Source organism: Durio zibethinus, chromosome 18, assembly GCF_047325235.1.
Source record: "Durio zibethinus cultivar Kanyao isolate XHJ-2024 chromosome 18, ASM4732523v1, whole genome shotgun sequence".
Lineage (NCBI taxonomy): Eukaryota > Viridiplantae > Streptophyta > Magnoliopsida > Malvales > Malvaceae > Durio > Durio zibethinus.
The window spans coordinates 20,027,497-20,047,806 of record NC_143179.1 but is presented as its reverse complement, the minus strand read 5'-3'; the positions used below and the strand labels follow the sequence as shown (position 1 = coordinate 20,047,806).

Here is a 20,310-nt window from a genome sequence, read left to right as displayed (position 1 = left end):
CTGACCAAAGGCAACAAAACTTTAAATTCAAAAGGCTCATCTGACTAGAGGTTATAAAACTTTAAATTTAAAAGGCTTCTCTGACCAGAGGCTATAAAACTTTAAATTTAAAAGGCTCATCTGACTAGAGGCTATGAAACTTTAAAAGAAAGTTTATTTGCTGAATAGCAATGAAATTTTAAATATCTCATCTGACTGGAGGTAATGAAACTTTAATTAAAAATCTGAGAGAACTTATAGATTAGGCGTTTTGATTTTACAAATCATGCTTAATTTTGATGGGGTCCTTTGACCAGAAGCTCTTAAAATTAAAAAGCTCATCTGACCAGAGGCTATGAAATTTTAAATGGCTCATCTGACCAAAAGCAATGATACTTTAAAGAAAGCTCTTTTGAGTATAGGCTATAATACTTTTAAAGAAATCTCTTCTGACCAAAGGTAACGAAACTTTAAATTTAAAAATCTAAGAGGCAATGGTATTTGAAAATTTTCTCTAAACAAAGGATCCATATCTTTTTTGCTTTTGACTTTTTTTTTGTTGGTCTTGAATTATCCTAGACCCATGTATCTGTTGTGTCACGTGCATGCATGAATGACCTTTTCATATTTTTGCAATGTCATGCAATGAATGATGATCATGATGTAAATGCATTTATAATGCAAATGAAAAGACCATATTCTTTCTTTGTTATTTTCTTTTAATCCTCAAAATTTCTCATTGTCTATTTCTTTTTTTTTTTCTTTTAAATCCGATACATTCTAACAGTTGATTAAGTTTCGATAATAAAGTTTCTCTCCTTAGTTTTCATATTCAATGTATACTTCTTTTATGACTTATATGTCTCCCTTCTCATTAACCTTTGTTCCTTATTATTTTGCTTATCATTTTAAATCTCCTTCAAAATAATATTTATCTTTCATGATCATTGTTGCTCCCTCATCATTTTTTGAATTTCACAACAGTTATAACACATTACATATTTCAATAAAAGAAATAAGTGTTTCATGCAGTATCCTAGAAGATATAACAAAAAAAAACAAGTAATCATATAACGAATATTTGGATAATCATGAACTAATTCATTATGGATTCTTTTTTTAAAATCTTTGATTGATGCCCTTTGACTTTTTGAAAACGTAAAAAACAAAGTTAGCCTAAAACCAATGAGATCTTTTAGCACATATTGAGAATTAACCCACTCTAATCAATGCTTTTTTAACTAAGTTACCTTTTCAGGTTTTCAACTTAGATATCTTTTTAGTTTATTTTGCCTTTTCTCTTTTTTTTTTCTTTTTTTAAAGCATAATACTTTTTTTCTGCATCAATATTGACTAAATTTGGCAAATCATCCCCATCCATTCTAGCTAGGATCAGTGTCCTACTAGAAAATGCTTTCTTCACCATATATGGGCCTTCCTAATTAAAAGTTTATTTTTTTTTTAAGATCTTGTTGGTTAGGAAGAATATTCTTCAATACTAATTCTCTTTTTTGAAATTGTCGAAGGTGAACTTTCTTGTCATGAGCTCACATCATTGTTCTTTGATACAGTTGACCATAACAAAGTGCAGCTAGTCTTTTTTTTTTTTCAATGAAATTCAAGTATTCATAACGAGTGTGAACCCACTCAACTTCTTTCAACTTAACTTTCATGAGAACACATAAAGAAAGAATTTCAACTTTAATGGGCAACACTACTTTCATCTTATATACTAATGAACATAGTGTAGCTCTTATAAATGTGTGAATCGAAGTTCGATAAGCATATAATCAAATGACAACTTTTCATGCCAATCTTTATATACATATATCATCTTTTCAATGATTTTCTTTATGTTTTTGTTGGTCACTTCAATTGCCTTCTTCATCTTTGGACAATAAGGCGTTGATTTACGGTGTTTAATTTTAAACTGGGTACAAATCTCATTCATCATTTTGTTATTCAAATTAAGAGCATTGTCTAAATGATCCTTTTTAAAAGTTCATATTGATATTTTTTTATGAACTTGCAAACCCTCATTTTTGTCACGTTAGCATGTGAAGCTGCTTTTACCCATTTTGTGAAGTAGTCAATTACCACTAAAATGAATCGATGTCTATTTAAAGCTTTTGGCGTAATAGGCCTATCATATCCATTTCTACATAGAGAAAGGCCAAAATATTGACATAACATGCAAAGATGTTGGCAAAACTTGCATTTTATCTGCATAAATTTGATATTCGTGACATTTTCTAGCAGAATCGATGCAATCTTTTTTTATTTTCAACCAATAGTTTTCTGCTCATGATTTGCTTAGTCATCATGTGGCTGTCTACGTGAGTTTCATAAACACCTCTGAAGATTTTTTTTAAGCAATTTTTTGGCTTTAACAGCATTCATATATCTCAATAATGTTGGTATCGACTTCTCTTATATAAAATTTCTCCATTTAGAAAGAAATCCATTGTCAATCTTTTCAAAGTTCTCTTATCATTCTTTTATATATGTTCTAGGTATTGTTGATACTTGATATTTTGTAATATGTCAAACTACCATGGTTTTCCATCAACTTCTTTCTCAACATTTAAACAGTAAATTGATTCCTCTCACAAGCTCAACTTGATGAGTTAGACTTAAACATTTTCATTTGGTTTGAACATTACCGCTAATGTAGCCAAAGCATCAACCATCTGATTCTCTTTTTTAGGTAAATGATGAAATAAAATATTTTTAAATTTTTTTAATAAACTCTAATATGTACTTTTGGTATAGAACCAACTTTGAATCTTTAGTTTCCTATTCTTCTCGTAATTGGTATATGACTAAGGTAGAGTCTCCATAAACTTTCAATGTATGGGCCTTCTTTTTAAGAGTAGCTTGAAGACCTATAACACATATTTCATATTTAGCCATATTATTAGTGTAATCAAAGCTTAATTTTACAGTGATTAGGTAGTAATCTCCTTCTGAAGATATCAACACTACTCATATACATGCCCTAAAGCATTTGATACGTCATCAAAATACATCTTTCATACATTTTCATTAACCTTTTCTTTATCTATATGCAATATAGACATTAATTCTTTATATAAAAAATCAAATATCACAAGCACATAATCTTCATGAGTGTGTTCTATAAGAAATTTAGCAATAACACTTTCTTTAATTACCTTTTGAGACACATATACAATGTTATATTCAAAAAGTAACATTTGCTATCTTGCTATTTTTTTCGATAATGAAGGCTTTTTAAAGATGTACTTAATTGGATTCAACTTCACAATAAGCTAAGTGGTATGATACATGTACTGTTTGAGCCAACGAGTCATCCAAGCTGGTGCACAACACATCTTTTTCAATAATATATACTTGGACTCGTAATTAGTGAACTTTTTACTCAAGTAGTAAATAGCTTAATCTTTCCTTCTTGTTTCATCATGTTACCCCAAAACACATCCTATTAATTTTTCATGCATCTTCAAATACAAGATAAAGGGTCTTCCAAGGATAAGTGGCATTAAAACTGGTGTGTTTGATAAGTATTTTTTAACTCTTTCAAATGCCATTTGATAATTTTCATCCCATTCTCTTAACCTATGTTTTCACATAATTTTGAATATGGGGTCACATTTAGTTGTAAGTTGAGAAATGAAATGAGCAATATATTTCAACCTCCCTAAAAATTCTCTTACTTATTTTTGCATGTGTAGAGTTGGTAACTCTTGTATGACATGTATCTTATCTAGATCTATCTTAATTTCTCTTTTATTGATAATAAATCTTAGTAATTTTTTTAAGGTCGCACCAAAAATGCATTTAGCCTGATTAGGCTTAAGCTGAAACTTTTTTAATCTTTCAAATAATTTTCTAAAATTAGCAACATGATTTTTTTCTTCACGGGATTTGGCAAACATGTCATCCATATACACATCAATTTTTTTGTACATCATATCAAGAAATAAAGTTACCATGGCTTTTTGATAAGTTGCTCCCGTATTTTTCAAATCGAAAGGCATGACTTTATAGCAAAATATTTCTTATAATGTCATAAAAATAGTCCTTTTCATATTTTCTTACACCATCTTAATTTGATTGTAGCCTGAAAACCCATCCATGAATGAAAATATTAAATGTCTATGTGGGGTAATGAAAAATTATCTTTTGGACTTGCTTTATTTAGATCCCAATAATCAACACACATTTTTATGTTGCCTTTTTTTGGGTATTGAAACTATATTTGCTACCCATTCAGAATATTTGGCTATTTCTAAGAATCCCACATCAAATTGGCTTTTCACTTCTTCTTTTTTTTCAACAACATTTCATGTTTTATTTTTTTCAACTTTTTTTTAATTGGTTTACACTAGGACTTCAGAGGTAGCTTATGCACTATAATTTCAGTATCCAACCTGATATATCTTAGTACGACCAAGCAAATACATTTATATATTCATGTAGTAACTTTTTTAGCTCTTACTTTATTAATGATGACATCAAAGTACCAATCTTAGCCTCTTTTTTAGTTTTTTCGTCTCTCAAATTGATAATTTCAGTAGCTTCTTAATGAGGCATGATTTGTTTTTCTTCTTGTTCCAAATCTCAACAGTTTTAGAAATATTGCATGGTCTTTCACATTTTCTTCATCATTAAGTTCATTAATATAAATAGAAATTTCAAAATCAAATCCTAAAATATTATCATTATGATCTTCACATTCATTATTTGAATACCTGAAAGTGAATGAAATTAACAAAATGTAGAGGGATGCACAATAACGTTAAGAATTGAAATGAAAGAGGTAAAAGGGATGTGACAAATGCACTATGCTTGTCATTTATTCGAGTAAAAATAAAGAAACAAACACACATAAGACACTTAATGCTTTTAACAAAAGTATTTAGATTAAGTTCAACACATTATTTTGAAAAAAATTTAAAAACAACATACAGCTCTTTAACATGCCAATTCTTTAGTTCTGTACTAGGAAGAGTAAGATACACCCATGAAAAACTTAAATCTTTATTCACTTTTTCTTTATCCACCATGTATATTGAAAATTTAGTAAAGATATCTTCCAATAAGGGTGTAGGCCTTTTCTTTATATTTTTTGCTATATCTGGATAGATATAGCCTGCTGAGATAAAAGTCTTGTAGAGGGGAGAAAAAGACAAGCCTTTAGTTTCTATTTTCTATCCTAGAAAATAAACTAACCTTTTTTCTCTTTTCTTTTCTATAAACTTTATTCTTCTTTTTCGAGTTGGCTTATACCATAGATGAAATCGATCATCTTTCTTAGGTATCATCCATGATCGTTTCATCCCTTGCAAGTCAGCCTACACTTGTCTTTTTTTTGCTACGTTTTTAAGGGCCATATTAGAAGCTTTGGATAGACATGGAATAGGCACTTTTGATCATTCACCCACATTGGTTACATTAATGAATTCAAATGATCTGAAAAAATATTCTAGGACTTTTTCAGCTGCTTTAACATATAATACAGTAGACAGTTTAGTTATCAGTAGATTTTTTTTACCAACAATAATGACTACCTTTTCATCAATTATGAATTTCACCTTTTAATGCAGAGTGGAAGAAACAGCTCTTACTATATGAATTCATGGCCTTTTTAAAAGACAACTATAAAAAGAAACGATATTCATGACCTGAAAGACTATATCAAAAGTACATGAGCTAAGTTGAATTGACAACTCAATATTGTCTACCACTTCACGGTAAATTCTATCAAAAGCCCTCACATCATGTGACTCATTTTCATGTAAGATATGTCAACTGACAATCTATATAGTATAGTCATAGGCATGACATTCAAAAAAGATCCATTATCAATAAGCACTTTAGTAAGTGTGTGATTCGTGTATCTCGTGGAGATATATAAAGCTTTGGGATCGCCCCTACCACCAGGTGAAATCTCATTATTGCTAAACGATATAAAATTTCTTACTGTGATATTTCTTATTATGCGATTAAGTTTTTTTGTAAATATATTGTGAGCTACATAAGTCTCATTAAGTACTTTGAGTAAGGTATTTTTATGAGGCTTAAAATTGAGCACCAATGAAAGCATAAAAATTTAAGCTGGTAAGTAATTCAATTGCTCCATCACACTATACTCACTATGCTTAATAAGTTTTAAGAACTTACAAGCTTCTTTTTTTGAAACTAAATTTTTATGTTCTCAGTCTATGACTGGGGTCGGGTAAGTTTCTTGATCGTTAGGTGTTTATTTTCTTTTTTTAAGCTCATCTCTCTTTTTTTTGCTTTTTTTTTTGTGCTATCTTGATTGCTTTTGGGGTATAGTACCACCACTTTGAGTTACGTTTTCTATACCTGTTATGTTTGTTGTGCTTGCATCGCATAAGCCACATTGAAGGGAATCGCTATCCAAACCTTGTGATATGATATTACAATAATATTTTCAATGGATTGCCTTATTAGTTTTGTATGGGAATAAGCTAGAGACCTTAATTACCACATTTGGCATAGTTGTATAAATTGGTTCATTAATTTTAATACTCAATTTTAAAATATGGTGATAGGCTTAAAATTAATACGAACTAGCTTATCAACCTTAACATGTTGTTTCTCTTCATAAAAGATAGTAACAGGCTTAAAATTAATTCGGTAAAACCTACTTTTGGATAAATCTCCTGTCACAATATCCATCAAACTTTTTTTATATTTCTCATAAAATTTAACTAGAAAAGAATCCATCATCCTTTGTAATTCTTATCTAAAGGTTCCACAATCCTGAAACGAATGACTAACCACCCTATATGAAATTCACAAGTGTGATCAGGATTATATGTGAAATTTTCATTATTTGAATTTTTGAGTATTAGGCGAATCATATTAGCTTTCACTAGGGCAGCAAATATTTGATCCATAGAGGTTTTGAACTTGCTTACTTATCTTTTATTGTTTATAGTTGTCTCGTTACTTAAACCATTTATTGATCTCCCATCATGATTGGGTAACGAATTTACCTACACACTTAGTCCGGCCTTGGTTATGAAATTTAAAATTTTGTTATCAATCAAGCTTTGCATCTTACATTTGAAAATTGTATAATTTTTCAAAAAGTAGCCTTAAATCCCATAATGATAATCATAAGAAGCTTCAAGATTATACCATTTCAGATACGAAGGTTTTAAAAGCACTATGTGTTGTCGGGCTACCAAGTGTTTCTAAAATAAATGAGTGAACAATTTCATGTAAACTATAGGAATTGGATTAAATCATTATTACTCTTGATTATTTTGGGGTTTCCTTCGATTAAAATCTATGGAGTTTGATTGAAAGAATGTCATAGTAGAGGTGCTCGGGGATGAACATTGGTTTGAAAGGTAGATATCTGGGTTTGCACTAGTTGGTAATGGTATGAGTTTTGAAAAATGTTAGAAATGATTGGATAAGAAGGTTGGTATATAGGATATGAGTGGTATGGAGTAAAAGGTCTTGATTTTAGTTTTTTAGTGGTGATAGCTTGCACTTCTGCTTCTTTTTTCTTTGATGGTCTTTCTTTCTTTAATCTTAAAACATCAACCCTTTCAATCTTTTCATTTGTAATGACATTTTCTATTATCTCACTCGTAATCACTATATCAGCAAAGTTTTTCATGGTATGACCAATGAGCTTATCATAGTATAAGGTTTGAAAGGTATTGATGATAAAATAGTTATTTCTTTCTTGATGAAAGGAGGTTAAACTAGAGTGACAACATCTCGTCATCTCTAAGTATTTTTTTAAAAAAATTTTATTAGCTTTTCTTTCATATTTTATAAGGACAGTCTATCTGGAGTCATGTTTATGACATGCTTATATTGACTAATAAATTCTTTGGCTAGGTCTTTTTATGAATGAATACAACTCCTATATAATTAAATATACCATCTAACAGCTGATCTGGTAAGATCATCTTGAAAATAATGGATAAGCAACTTGTTATTATCTGTATGCCCGATCATTTTTTAATAAAACACGGTGATATATGCCATAGGGCATTTTGTTCTATCATATTTTTTAAATTCTAATACTTTAAACTTTGGTGAGATTGCTAGATCTGAAACCAAAATGAGTTTATTAACATCAATTGTGCCAAAAATATTTATACCTTCAACAGTTCGTAACCTTTCTTCCAAAAAATCTACTTTTTGCTATGCCTTTATATTCTCAGTTTGTTCAAACGTGCTTTTTTTTAGTTTTTCCTCTTTTCTTGGATCATTTAAATCTGAGACTATAATAAGCTCCACATGATTTACCCCAATATTTATACTAACATGTCCTTGACTCTGTGGTTAAACCATGATGGGAGATAAATTAATCTGAGCATATGGCTGCCTTTCAGGCTATGTCATTTGTTGATGCATTTGATGAAAGGTTTGAGCATATGGGTAGGGTAAACCTTGATGGATATAATAGATCTTTCCTATCACTGGTATTTTCTTGGGCTTAAGGTTCTTTTTCAATGGTCACTTCTTTAACTACCTTTTTTTTTGTCATTTTTCTTATCATGTCCATCATTGTAGCCATTTCTTTTCGAGTCACTTCTTGATACCTAGTTATTTGTTCTATTAACTCTTGTTGAGACCTAATCATTTGTTTCTACATATCAAACTGAACTTTTTTCATCTTTTCCATTCTTGATGCTTACTCGTTTTTCATGATTCTAACTTATGAGCAAATGTTGTAATGATAACAAGTAGTTTAATCTATATTTTCTAATGGCCTAATTATCCTTGCGCCTACCAAGTTAAGGGAAACTCTTTGCGATTTGTTATTTTGAGGCCTCTTTCTTTTAGTCATGATGTATATATTTTTTTTAAGATTTAACATTGAATGAAACACACGTATGATGCATGAATGCATGAATGCAAATGATGTACTTGTTATATATACAATATTTGCAAAAGATTTTAAGTTTAAACTTGAACTACCATATCATAATGTCACATTATTCTTACTTTTTTCATTACAATATTAAAATTTTCAAAAGATGTGCCCTATATGCTTATACTGCTTATAAGCACTATCTAGAAAATTGGTTAAATGATGGTTGGGCTATCCTAGGTAAATTTTTTCCTTTATTTGTTTAGTTTCGTGGGCCATGTCTCTTGCTTTGAAGCTGACTTCTCTTATCTGTTCTACCAAAGAAGTTCATGAGATTCTTTCAGCAGACATTTTTCTTTTTAATACTGTACTTTCTGTTCAAATTGATCTTATTCTTCTCTCAAAACTTGCATGGCTTCACATTAATAGTGTATTTACTATTTCAAGTCATCTACGATATCTTACAGTATCTTTTTTTCTTCCACGGACTAACTAAGCTTTTTTTTCTTAAACAACAAATTCGATCAGAGCTATTTTGTGTTCTTTATGAATTCTTTAAGCTCTTTGGTCATTGAAGTGACAGATATATGCTAGCTTTCAAAATTTTCTTTTTGTTTTCTTTTAAGCCTTTGAAATTTTACTTCGCTATCCTCAGTCTTATTTTTTCACTCATTAATCTTATGCTGAAACTTTTTCTTTTCAAGCTTCTATATTTTTTTTTCTTCAAATTTACGCTTCATAATCTTTATGTTTTCAGGGATCTTTTCACAATGGGTGTTTTCTTTGTGACATGGTTTCTTTTCTTTGGGATCAACTTTGCTTGTGAGACATTGACTCCTTAATATAAGATATTTAGGTATGGCTTTATTCGTATACTCTACACGATCCACTATCTGGGTCTGTTTTTATTCTTTGATAATCTATTTCATTTTTTCAAGAAAATCCTTGCTCCTCTAAAGAGAATTTTAATTCTTAAAGCCTATGAGTCATAGAAACAAACTGCTCTGACCCCAGTTGTTGACAAACCATTGCCAAAACATAGTTTATACCTCCCCACAACCTTAAAAGTGGAACCCACGACTTGTCACCACACTTGTATAACATGGCTTCTTGTGGCATCCATGGAGCTTTCCATATAACTTGATTATTGGTGAGATTTTGCAAAATCAATACCCATTTTTCCTTAGACTTTGATTCTGGCCACTCTATATTGCAGCATTCTTCAATTGGCTTACTTTTATTACTATAAGTAGGATAAAATTTACTTACAAGATGCCGAATATGACATTTTACCTAAATGTAGAGTAACCATGCACATCTTATGAAGCGTCATCAACTTTTTCGATAGTGATTCAATTATCTAAAAGTTTTTATCAGTATAAAAAGAATATGATTGATTTTGTTGTCCACCTACTTGAGAAAGTTAATCGCTGATAACTCAATGTGCCTTAGGACTTTTGAGAAAATGAATAAGCCATAAATTACCAAAACTATCATTCTCATGCCTCGTTCATCCTCTAAGTGTTTGATGATATAATCATACAAGATTTTTCATGGGATGCAATCATTTTTGCTTTTTGTTTAGATATATGAGTTTATATTTTGAATGAGAATCTCCATCATACAAGTAAGTTTTTTTCAATATCCAAGTTTTTAACCTTATCAATAGATTTTATCAGGATTGAAAAGATACAACCATAGCAATGTAGTATACTATTTGATCGTCAAAGTCATATATATCTCATTGAATATGGAACATCTATAAGTAAGGTCTCAAAACTGAACTAGAGCTTTTACTAATTGATTTTCCATAAGCACCTCAAGAAGTGAAGCAATATGATCATATTTTTCCTCGAAAGCCATCTTTCTAGTAGTCGTTACACGGCTCTAAATCTTAACTAACTCAAAGATGTTGTTTTGTTGAAGCCTTAGTTTGATTTTTTCAAGTAAAATTTCCTATTAGGATTCTTTCAGATAGTTTTCCATTCTACTTTGGGCTTATAATGATACAATTATCACCACATTAGTTTTTTCACACACATTGGATTTTGTAGCTGAGAACATCATAGTGGTGTTTCCGAAGCAAAAGTAAAAATCTTTTGACTGATATTAGTACATTGATAAGATATTTCATATGCAAGTGTTTATGATGATGCATGATCATGAAACAAAAGAAAAGCATAACAGATTAGGGTTAGTAATCATATTAAAATAAATATTTTCTTATGTGTCTTAATTTAAGGTACAATTTACAAAAATGGTATGGCTCAATCTAAGGTTGTCTTCTTAAGGTTCACTATATGCAGGGTTTAGTAATTAACATAGGCTAAAAAAGTTTCCAAATTGATCCTCACTGTTATCAATTTTGGACTAGTAAGGCCCCCAATCCTTACCCATAATAAAATGCTGACGAAAAATGTTTAACTTGAGTGAAAGTATTTTGCTAGCCCAAGCAAAGGCATTATAACCTCACGAAAGTGTAGGTATTTTACTCCCTTCTAAAAAAAGATAAATTTAAGAGTCCGAGTATAGAGTTTATGCATGAATGCAAATGTACATGTGTATGAGGGAATGTAACAATTATTAATCAAAATAAAATCAACAATATAATTAGCAACAATATAAGAAAATAAAATGACAAAATAAAACTAAATGAATCCATCAAATTTTAGCCTTTTTTTTTCTTTTTTTAAAGATAAGATAAGAAATTAAAATTAAATATAAAAAAGACAGTAAAATCAAAGTTTGGATGACACATGTTTTTGGCTTGACTTTCTAGCATCCTTAGTGGAGATGCCAAGTGTTCATATCGATTTTTCATCTGAGGGGACTCGATCACTAGACTTAGTAAAAATTTATGGAGTCACCACCAATCTTTTTATAAGGTGTGATTGGTCACTCAAAAATATTATAGTTTAATAAAAATCTTAAAATTAATTAAAATTTACTAAAAGAAGTTTAGGTCTATGAAATCAAAGTAAGGTTTAGGATTAACGTTACAAGTGAGCAACATATTAACACCCTCACATCGCTCGTTCAAAAAATGGTACTAATTAAACAAGTGTAATCCTTTAATCTTGATGGCATGGTCTTTTTTTATATTGAAATTTAATTTCCTAAAATTTATTTATGAAAAATATTTTTTGTTACGAAATTAGTATTAGTATTATTTTATATTCTATAAATTCTCCAACGCTTTGGCATAATTTATAAAAAATCTTAATTTAGAAAATATTTTGAAAAAATTGACCATTCACAAAATTATTAAAATCTTGTCATAAGATATTTTATTTATTTATTAAAATGATTTTAGGATTATCCTAAATTCTTGAAATCTTGTCATAACATTCTGACTCTTTGACGAAATCTTAAAATTTATTAAACAAATTTTAGGATTATCCTAACTCTTCAGCAAAATCCTAAAATTTTAAATAGATTTAAGGATTATCTCAACTTTTAACGAGATTCTAAATAAAACTATTTTTTTGTTATTGATGATAATTAAAGGATTTAATTAATTAATTAATTGTTATTGTGATTATTTTAATTTTTTTGTTATTATTTTTATCTTTTTTATTATTTAAATGAATAATTTATTTAGTAAAAAAAATAAATTCTTTTGTTTTTTTTTTGTTTTGGATTATCCCAACTCTTTAATGAAATTAAAAAAAAATACTTTTTGTAGAAATTAAAAGATCTATTTAAAGAACACTTTCATTTTTTTTATTATTTATTGTTTTTATATTGTTTAAACAAATATTTATTCTAGTAAAAATTATTTTAAATTATCCCAACTCTATGAAGAAATCTGAAAATTTATTTGTTACTTGTAATAATTAAAAAAAAAAATCAAACTCTTTCAATTTTGTCTAAACATTACATTAAAAAATTAACTTAAATAATTCATTAGTTTTTATTTTTTGTTTTATTATTTTTCAACAAAAATTATTTTTTCAAATTATCCCAACACCTTGGATAAAACTCTTTTTACTTTTCCTTAATATTATTATTTTTGCAAAAATTTTACTTTACCTAATCTACACTTTATTTTTTATTTTATTTTAGTTTTACTCATTTCTAAAAAATGAATAGCATAATAATAATAATAATAATAATAATAATATCATCATCATCATAAAAAAAAACCAACAAATAAAAATAAAAATCAACATAAAATAAATAAAATCAAAATCAAAACAGAAAATAAAAAAAAAATTTGTTAAAGAAGTCAAGTCAACACATAAGTTATGCACAGATTTTAAGGTAAGTCAAATGGGTCAAGCGCCCAAAATGAAGCCATTTCACTCATCCCATAAAAGGCTCTTTTTTGTTTTTTTTTTTAATTTTTTTCTTTTCCTCTCTCTTTCTAAAACTATATCCTCTATCTCTAAAACTTTTTTCCCCTCGCAAGCCACCACTATTCCCAATTTTCGGTTGGTCGTCATAATGTCATAATCGAAAACTTTAACTAATGCCTAGAATTTAAACCTTTTTCCAGATTTTAGTGGTTGAAAAATTCATTTGGTCATAAAAAAATTCAAACTTTTTCAATTTTTGGTGACCCAAAAAAATAAAAATTTTTCAAAAAATTCTTAAAACAATCTTTTTTATCTCCTAAACATCTTTTTTAAAATAGTTTTATCAAAAATACTTTTAAATGCCCAAATCAAAAAAATTTATTCTAAAAATTTTTTGTTTCTAAAAAAATTTTTTTTTTGACTTGGCTGTTGGTTCCACCTCTAGGAGGACTGTATTGTTTTTTCTTTTTTATGCCTATGTATATTTTCTTTTGCTATAACCTCACCCAAAAAATTTACTCTTTATTATTATTATTTTTTTTTGCAGTGTCCTTCCTTAGGTTCACTCTGTTCCTCTTAATCTCGCTCTAGATCCCCTTTCTCTTACAGTGTTCTGGCTTAATTTTATAGAGCATTTTTGAGTCTTCAAATCCCAAATAATCTGGGATTTAGGAAGATTTTTGTGGCTCCTTAATTCATGTTGCAAAATTAAGTTGTCGTAGAAGAGAAAAAAATCACTCTAACAACTTAATTTCAGTTGTTAGAGTTGAAATCAATTTTTTTACTTTTTACTTTTTTATTAATTTATTTTATTATATATATATTCTTTGATGGAAAAATAGGTATCTACAACTTTTATATAAAAAAATTATATGTAAAAAATTTTTAAAAAAAATCTACTTGTCATAATACTATATCATGTATCAATTTTTTGTATGTATAACATTCGCGCTTAAAATACTCATCTTTATATAATAATGTGAATAATTTAAATTCAATTTATTTTTTTACTGAGTTTAATCAGATCTAGTATATAGTTTATTTACGACTTTACTAATGTTAGATAATTAGATTTTAAATTTTAACATTTTAAAATTATAAAATTATAACTATTTTGGTTCAATCGAGCACTTATAAAAATTTAAATATGCTTTCAACAAACATGTTATTTTTAATTATAATGATAAATAACAAATGTTAACTTACATCAATATACAAGCTTATTATCGAAGAAAAAAAAAGCTTAGGCTTACATGAAAACATAAAATAGAGTAATTTCTCAAGAAAAATAAGAAGTTTGTAAAGTTTCTTATATTTGTTTCCAATTTATTTCATTAATTATAAGACTTTCCTTCTCTTGTTTCTCCTTTTACTCTAAACTCAGCTTGTCTTCCCCGACATAAGCTTCTCTTATTACAATAGTGTCTCGTCAGCCTTACTAATAAAAAATTTTCATTTAAAAAAAAAAAGAAAAAAAAGATTTTCCAAAAAAAAAAATTAAATACATTTATAGTAAAATTTTTAAAATTCACAAATGAAATTAATTAGGTGATACATATATTTTAATGTATATTAAAATAAAAAAACTAATTGAAAAATATAATATATATCAATCTCTTAACTCTACAAAATCAATCTACAATGTATCAAAATTTTCTTTTATTATAAAAATATGGCTAAAATTTGAGCAATGGCTACATTGAAAATATTAATAAATATAGGAGGCAGAATAGGAAAGCATGGACCCATTATATCCCATATTTTTGCAAGTTACTTGCACAAAGTAAAGTGTAATCTCAGTTTTTTTTTTTTTTTTCTGTATATATAGAAATATAGAATCATAGTTAAATCATGACCAATAATGTGCATTCATCACCTAACCAAATCCCTAATCATACTAACCAAAAATCCTCATCACATTATAAATTATTGGGTTGTAAAACATCCTTCCATTTTTGCTTTCATTTAAGCCCTACCTAACTTTCATATTAAAAATTGTTTTTTCTATGTAAAAAAGTTAAAAGAAAAAAAATTCTACTTATCATAATACTAAATCACATATAAATTTTTTAACATATAACATAGTCGTTTCATGATTAAAGTAGTCGTCTTTATATAGTAATGTGAATAATTTAAATTCATTCTATTCTTTTATTGAGTTTAATCAAATTTATGATATAGTTTATTTACGACTTTACTAATATTAGATAATTAGATTTTAAATTTTAACATTTTTAAAATTATAAAATTATAACCATTTTTGTTCAATCAAGCACTTATAAAAATTTAAATATGCTTTCGTTCAAAAAAATTAAAATATGCTTTCAATAAACATTTTATTTTTAATTATAATGATAAATAACAAAGGTTAACTTACATCAATATACAAGCTTATTATCAAAGAAAAAAAATACAAGTTTAGGCTGACGTGGAAACATAAAATAGAGTAATTTCTCATGAAAAATAAAAAAGTTTGTAAAGTTTCTTATATTTGTTTCCAATTTATTTCATTAATTATAACATTTTGCTTCTCTCATTTCTCCTTTTATGGCAGTCCTCACCTCTTTCTCCCATTTTGTCCTTTTACCCCAAACTTAACTTGTCTTCCCCTGCATTACATAAAGCTTCTCTTATTATAATAGTCTCTCCTCAGTTCTACATTCTGTCACTCTTTCTTTTTGGCTTTATTATATAATGAGAAAAAGGGTCTTCCCCACAAGCCACTAATAAACCCTTTTGTTCAAAAAGCTTTCCCCTTAATGTGTTGAGTAGTTTTTCTCTTTGGGTTTTATAATACTTCACTTTTTAGGCCCCTCTCTTAAAAATGGCAGAAAATCTTGACTGTTTAGTAGAAAATCTTCTCTGTTCAGAGAACACAAGCTCTTGCTTTGATGGTGATCTTGATTTTAATGCCATAAATGAGTTTGGGGTTTCCCCTGCTTGTCACCACCACTTTAAAAACCAAATCTTTAATCAACAAGACCCTTTTTTTATAAACAACAGATCAACTTCTTTGATGGGTAGTTCTGGTTTTGCAATTCAAAGTGATGATATAATCAAAGAAATGGTTGAAAGAGAGATGAAGCATTTGCCTAGAGATGATTATCTTAAGAGACTGAGAAGTGGGGATTTGGACTTGAGTGTTAGGAGAGGGGCTCTTGAATGGATTTCGAAGGTCTGTTCTTTTTTTTATCAGTTTTATTCAGATAAAACTCTTGGTTTTTTGCTTGTTTGATCATTTGATCATTGTTTTTTCTCATCTTTACTTTGATGTTTAACTGGTTTCTGCAACAGTCTTTTCACTTTTCAACAGCATTATAGCCTTTTCTCACCAAAACTCATCACATTGTGCATTTTTTTATTCTCTTTGTTTTCTTATCTAACTTTATTTTATTTCTGCAATGGGATTTTCATACTTTGTTTGGATCAATCAATTTATGAGCTATTTATAGTTTTTTGCTTTTGGTTTTAGCGTGTATTTCCTAATCAAGTTCTTTCTTCTTCTTTTTTTCATTTAATTAAGGCAACCTGAAACTGGAATTGGTGCTTTCTTTCTGTGTTTTCCTTTTCATTCTATCTATATTTTTTAATGCTAAATTGGACTCTGTGTTTGGCTGATCCTCAGTGATAATGTGCTATGAATGATGGTCTCGTGGTTGGTTTATGAAACGGTTAAATTATCTTTGACAGAATTTTTCATTTTTGATCAACAGGCTTGTGCTTCTTACCGTTTTGGACCTCTGACTCTTTGCCTATCGATTAACTATTTGGATCGGTTCCTATCAGTTTATGAATTAGCTGTAAGTTCACAAACTAGCTTCAAATTTGGTTATTTCTTTTCTTAATTTATAATCATAGCCACTGATTGTTCTCTTTTTTATCCTTAAAATCTCTATCTTTTGGGGTAACATGACAGAGAGGTAAAACTTGGACAGTGCAACTGCTGGCTGTAGCTTGTTTATCAGTTGCAGCCAAAATGGAGGAGACAAAAGTTCCTCTTTCTGTAGATTTGCAGGTGATTCGAACATTTAGATTGATTTAATGTGTTTGACGATTGATGTTAATCACTTGGTCTTTCCCAATCTGAGTTTCCTGATTGTGTGGATTTGTTGTGAGCAGGTAGGACAACCAAAGTTCGTCTTTGAAGATAAAACAATACAACGAATGGAGCTTTTAGTTTTGAGCACATTGAAGTGGGAAATGCATGTTCTTACTCCTTGCTCCTTCATTGACTACTTCCTGAGTAAAATCTGTAATGATCAATATCAATCGTCAACTTCAATGTCTAGATCATTACAACTAATATTGAGCACAATCAGAGGTTTCTATTTCACTGTCTTATTTGTTTATGTTGTTATTCTTTTTGTTTCATTTTCGTTGTTGAGGATTAATGGGGTTTGAATTGATTTAGTGTTTGTTTGGTGGGAATGAATGCAGGTATTGACTTCTTGGAGTTCAGACCTTCTGAAATTGCTGCAGCAGTGGCAATATCTGTTTCAGGAGAAATACAAACATTAGCCATTGATGAGGCTATTTCATCTTTCATCTTTGTAGAAAAGGTAAAAGAAAAAAAAATGGTGGTGCCCACAGAAGTAAAAACTCAGGAGAGGACAAATTTGCTTTTGCTGTTAGGTGTTAGAAGATCTTGGCTTTGATCCTTTTTTTTTTTTAACTATTTTGAAGAGTCAGTGAAATGAGGATTCTTTCACTCTGTTGCTTGCGTGATTTGCAGGGTAGAGTTTTGAAGTGTGTTGAACTGATGAAAGATTTGTCATTGATTAATGGGTCTGCTACTGCTAATGCTAATGTGGCAACTCCCTCAGCTTCCTCTATGCCCCAAAGCCCCATTGGGGTGTTGGATGCTGCATGCTTGAGCTATAAAAGTGATGAAATAACAGTTGGGTTATGTGCAAATTCTTCTCATTCTAGTCCAGACATTAAAAGGAGGAAACAAGACAACAACATACCATCCCAACTGGATTTCAAGTCATGAGTTCTGAATTTCCTCCCTTTTCACACCCTTTTTAGTCCAATCAATTAGGTTGAATGGGAATTTTGGTGTGGTTTTGGGGCACTAAAGGAGAGAGTGAGAAATGGGAATACAAAGGGAGAGTTTCAATATGAATAAACTTTAAGGTGAAAAATGATTTCAAGTTCTTCCATGCTTAAAGCATGAAAGAAAGAAAAAAGTTGTCACCAGCTGTTAACATATTATCAACAACAGCTAAAGATATCACATGCAGAAGAAGTGGAGGTGGTGTTGTTTTTAGATGGAAATGCTACAGGCTTTTTTTTTTTTTTTTAATAATAGTATTTGTTGTAGTAGGCTTCCAATTATAAATGAGAGAAGAAAAAAAAATCAAGTCAGAATATATGTAGAAAGGTAAAAGAAAATCTAAGTTTTTTTAAATATATTTTTTCCATTTTAATCAAAATGGAAAATTGTAAGCAAATTAATAAATAATCTTTCTGGCAACAATTAGAGTGTAATTAACTTATGAGCATTCTTCTAATTTCTAATCCAAAGAAGTCGTTTGAAGTGTGCTGACATGAAACACCAGACGATGTCGTTTTCTACAGGGCCATAAATGGGTCTCTGATTGAGTAGTCCCCCAGAGAGAGAGACCCACAAAAACATTTGTTTTCTAGCGTGAGACCGGTCAATTTCTGAGCTTTGGTTTCGTTTTCGGTGAGTTATGTGTGTTTGAGTTTGTGTCTGAATTCTGAAATAATGATGAAAGAAAAGAAAAGAAAAGAAAAGAAAGGGTCTGAGGAGCGTAAGAAACCTTGGGAATCCACAGTGCAGAGTGGACAGAAAGAGACTGCAACTGCATGCTTGTTGTTAATTATGGGCACTTAGAATTATGGTTTTTTTTTGCTGAGTTTCATGTCAACTATTTACACGTTCTATTTTTTAAGGGGTTTTTTTATTATTATTTTTAAATATTAAAATGTCCAATAATCACTTATCTCTTTTAAAACATAAATATTCATAAAATTATTATTTATTACACCTATATTGTTTGTGAGTTGTGACACCTATGAAAGTGTGAACAAATAATATATTACCCTTTTTATTAAATATTTTGCATTTATAACGTATTTTTTAAATCTGAAAAGAATAACAACCATTAGTTATGTTAAATTTGCTTTATTTCTATAGATTTGATCATTGTCAATAATATTGGTTTCACTTAAATATCTCATTCTTAATCGCAAAGTGATTATTATTTAATGATGTTCTTAGTTTATATTTATCTATATTAATCCATTAACAGGGTCACCTAATCCCCTGTAACAAAAGGAGACTTTTTGAAATGAAACAAATTTTTAGTAAAGCAATATCAATGAAATGAGAACAAAACATAAATGAAGGCATTAATGGATTAGAAAAATGCCTTTCTTTGTAAGAGGTAAGCTTTGTTTAACCATTGCACAAATCTTTATATAGTATTAATTAATCAAATGAGATACGAGAGAAAGTTTGTTCTTGTTCTTTCCTTTTTAAGTTGTTGACTGGAATATTACACAATGATGATATATATTTTTTTTCATCTCCTTACCACCCTCAAGAGAAACCTTTATGAAAATATCAAATATTCATAATATAATATGAATAAGTAGGATGATATGAAGAGCTTTTCCTTGGGATATATAAAAATTTTTATGTTTTCAGGATATGGAATCACTAAGGCTTGTCTTCATTTATATATATTCATATGCCAATCAAACAGAAAGAAACAATATCAATGCTCTCCATGTGCCTGATGGCAGGATTAAAATGGGCTGGTAGGGAAAATATGAGAGAAAAAACAAGAAGACATAATCAAGAACCCCAAAAAGTATCCACTCAGATTCTGATATACTTTTCTTGGGAAAAAAATGAATTTTCCATCCAACGAGTGCAGCCTTTTACCTTAAACTGAAGCTAAAAGTGCAGTCACCCCTTAAAAACAACAATAAAGATTATAAAAGAGAGTGAAATAATGTAACTTTTGACTGATTAACAACAGCTACGCATGGTCAATCTGGTTTATATTAAGAATTAAACCAGTAACCCCATTTCGAATAACTGACAATGGACAATGCCATTAAGGGGATTCCGATGGGAAACAACAACAGGCATTTCTGCTAAGGGACACATTTGAAAGAGATGGCTAAGGGAATAAATACCAAACAGAA

General features: G+C 29.1%; 1 protein-coding gene across 1 annotated transcript; it reads left to right on the top strand.

Moving 5' to 3' along the window:
- Window positions 1–15,841: 15,841 nt before the first annotated feature.
- Window positions 15,842–18,607, top strand: LOC111300685 (cyclin-D4-2-like). Its single transcript, XM_022896306.2, has 6 exons — window positions 15,842–16,303; window positions 16,842–16,928; window positions 17,045–17,143; window positions 17,248–17,449; window positions 17,566–17,687; window positions 17,861–18,607. Exons 1-6 carry the CDS (start codon window positions 15,953–15,955, stop codon window positions 18,119–18,121), a joined length of 1,122 nt encoding a protein of 373 aa, XP_022752041.2. The 5' UTR covers window positions 15,842–15,952; the 3' UTR covers window positions 18,122–18,607.
- The last annotated feature ends 1,703 nt before the right edge of the window (window positions 18,608–20,310 follow it).

What these genes read in the sequence shown, in the direction of transcription:
- LOC111300685 (XM_022896306.2), top strand. Translation starts at nt 15,953, where the DNA reads ATGGCAGAAAATCTTGACTGTTTAGTAGAAAATCTTCTCTGTTCAGAG. An exon ending in CTCTTGAATGGATTTCGAAG is followed by an intron (nt 16,304 to 16,841) that starts GTCTGTTCTTTT and finishes TTTGATCAACAG; the next exon opens with GCTTGTGCTTCTTACCGTTT. An exon ending in TATCAGTTTATGAATTAGCT is followed by an intron (nt 16,929 to 17,044) that starts GTAAGTTCACAA and finishes GTAACATGACAG; the next exon opens with AGAGGTAAAACTTGGACAGT.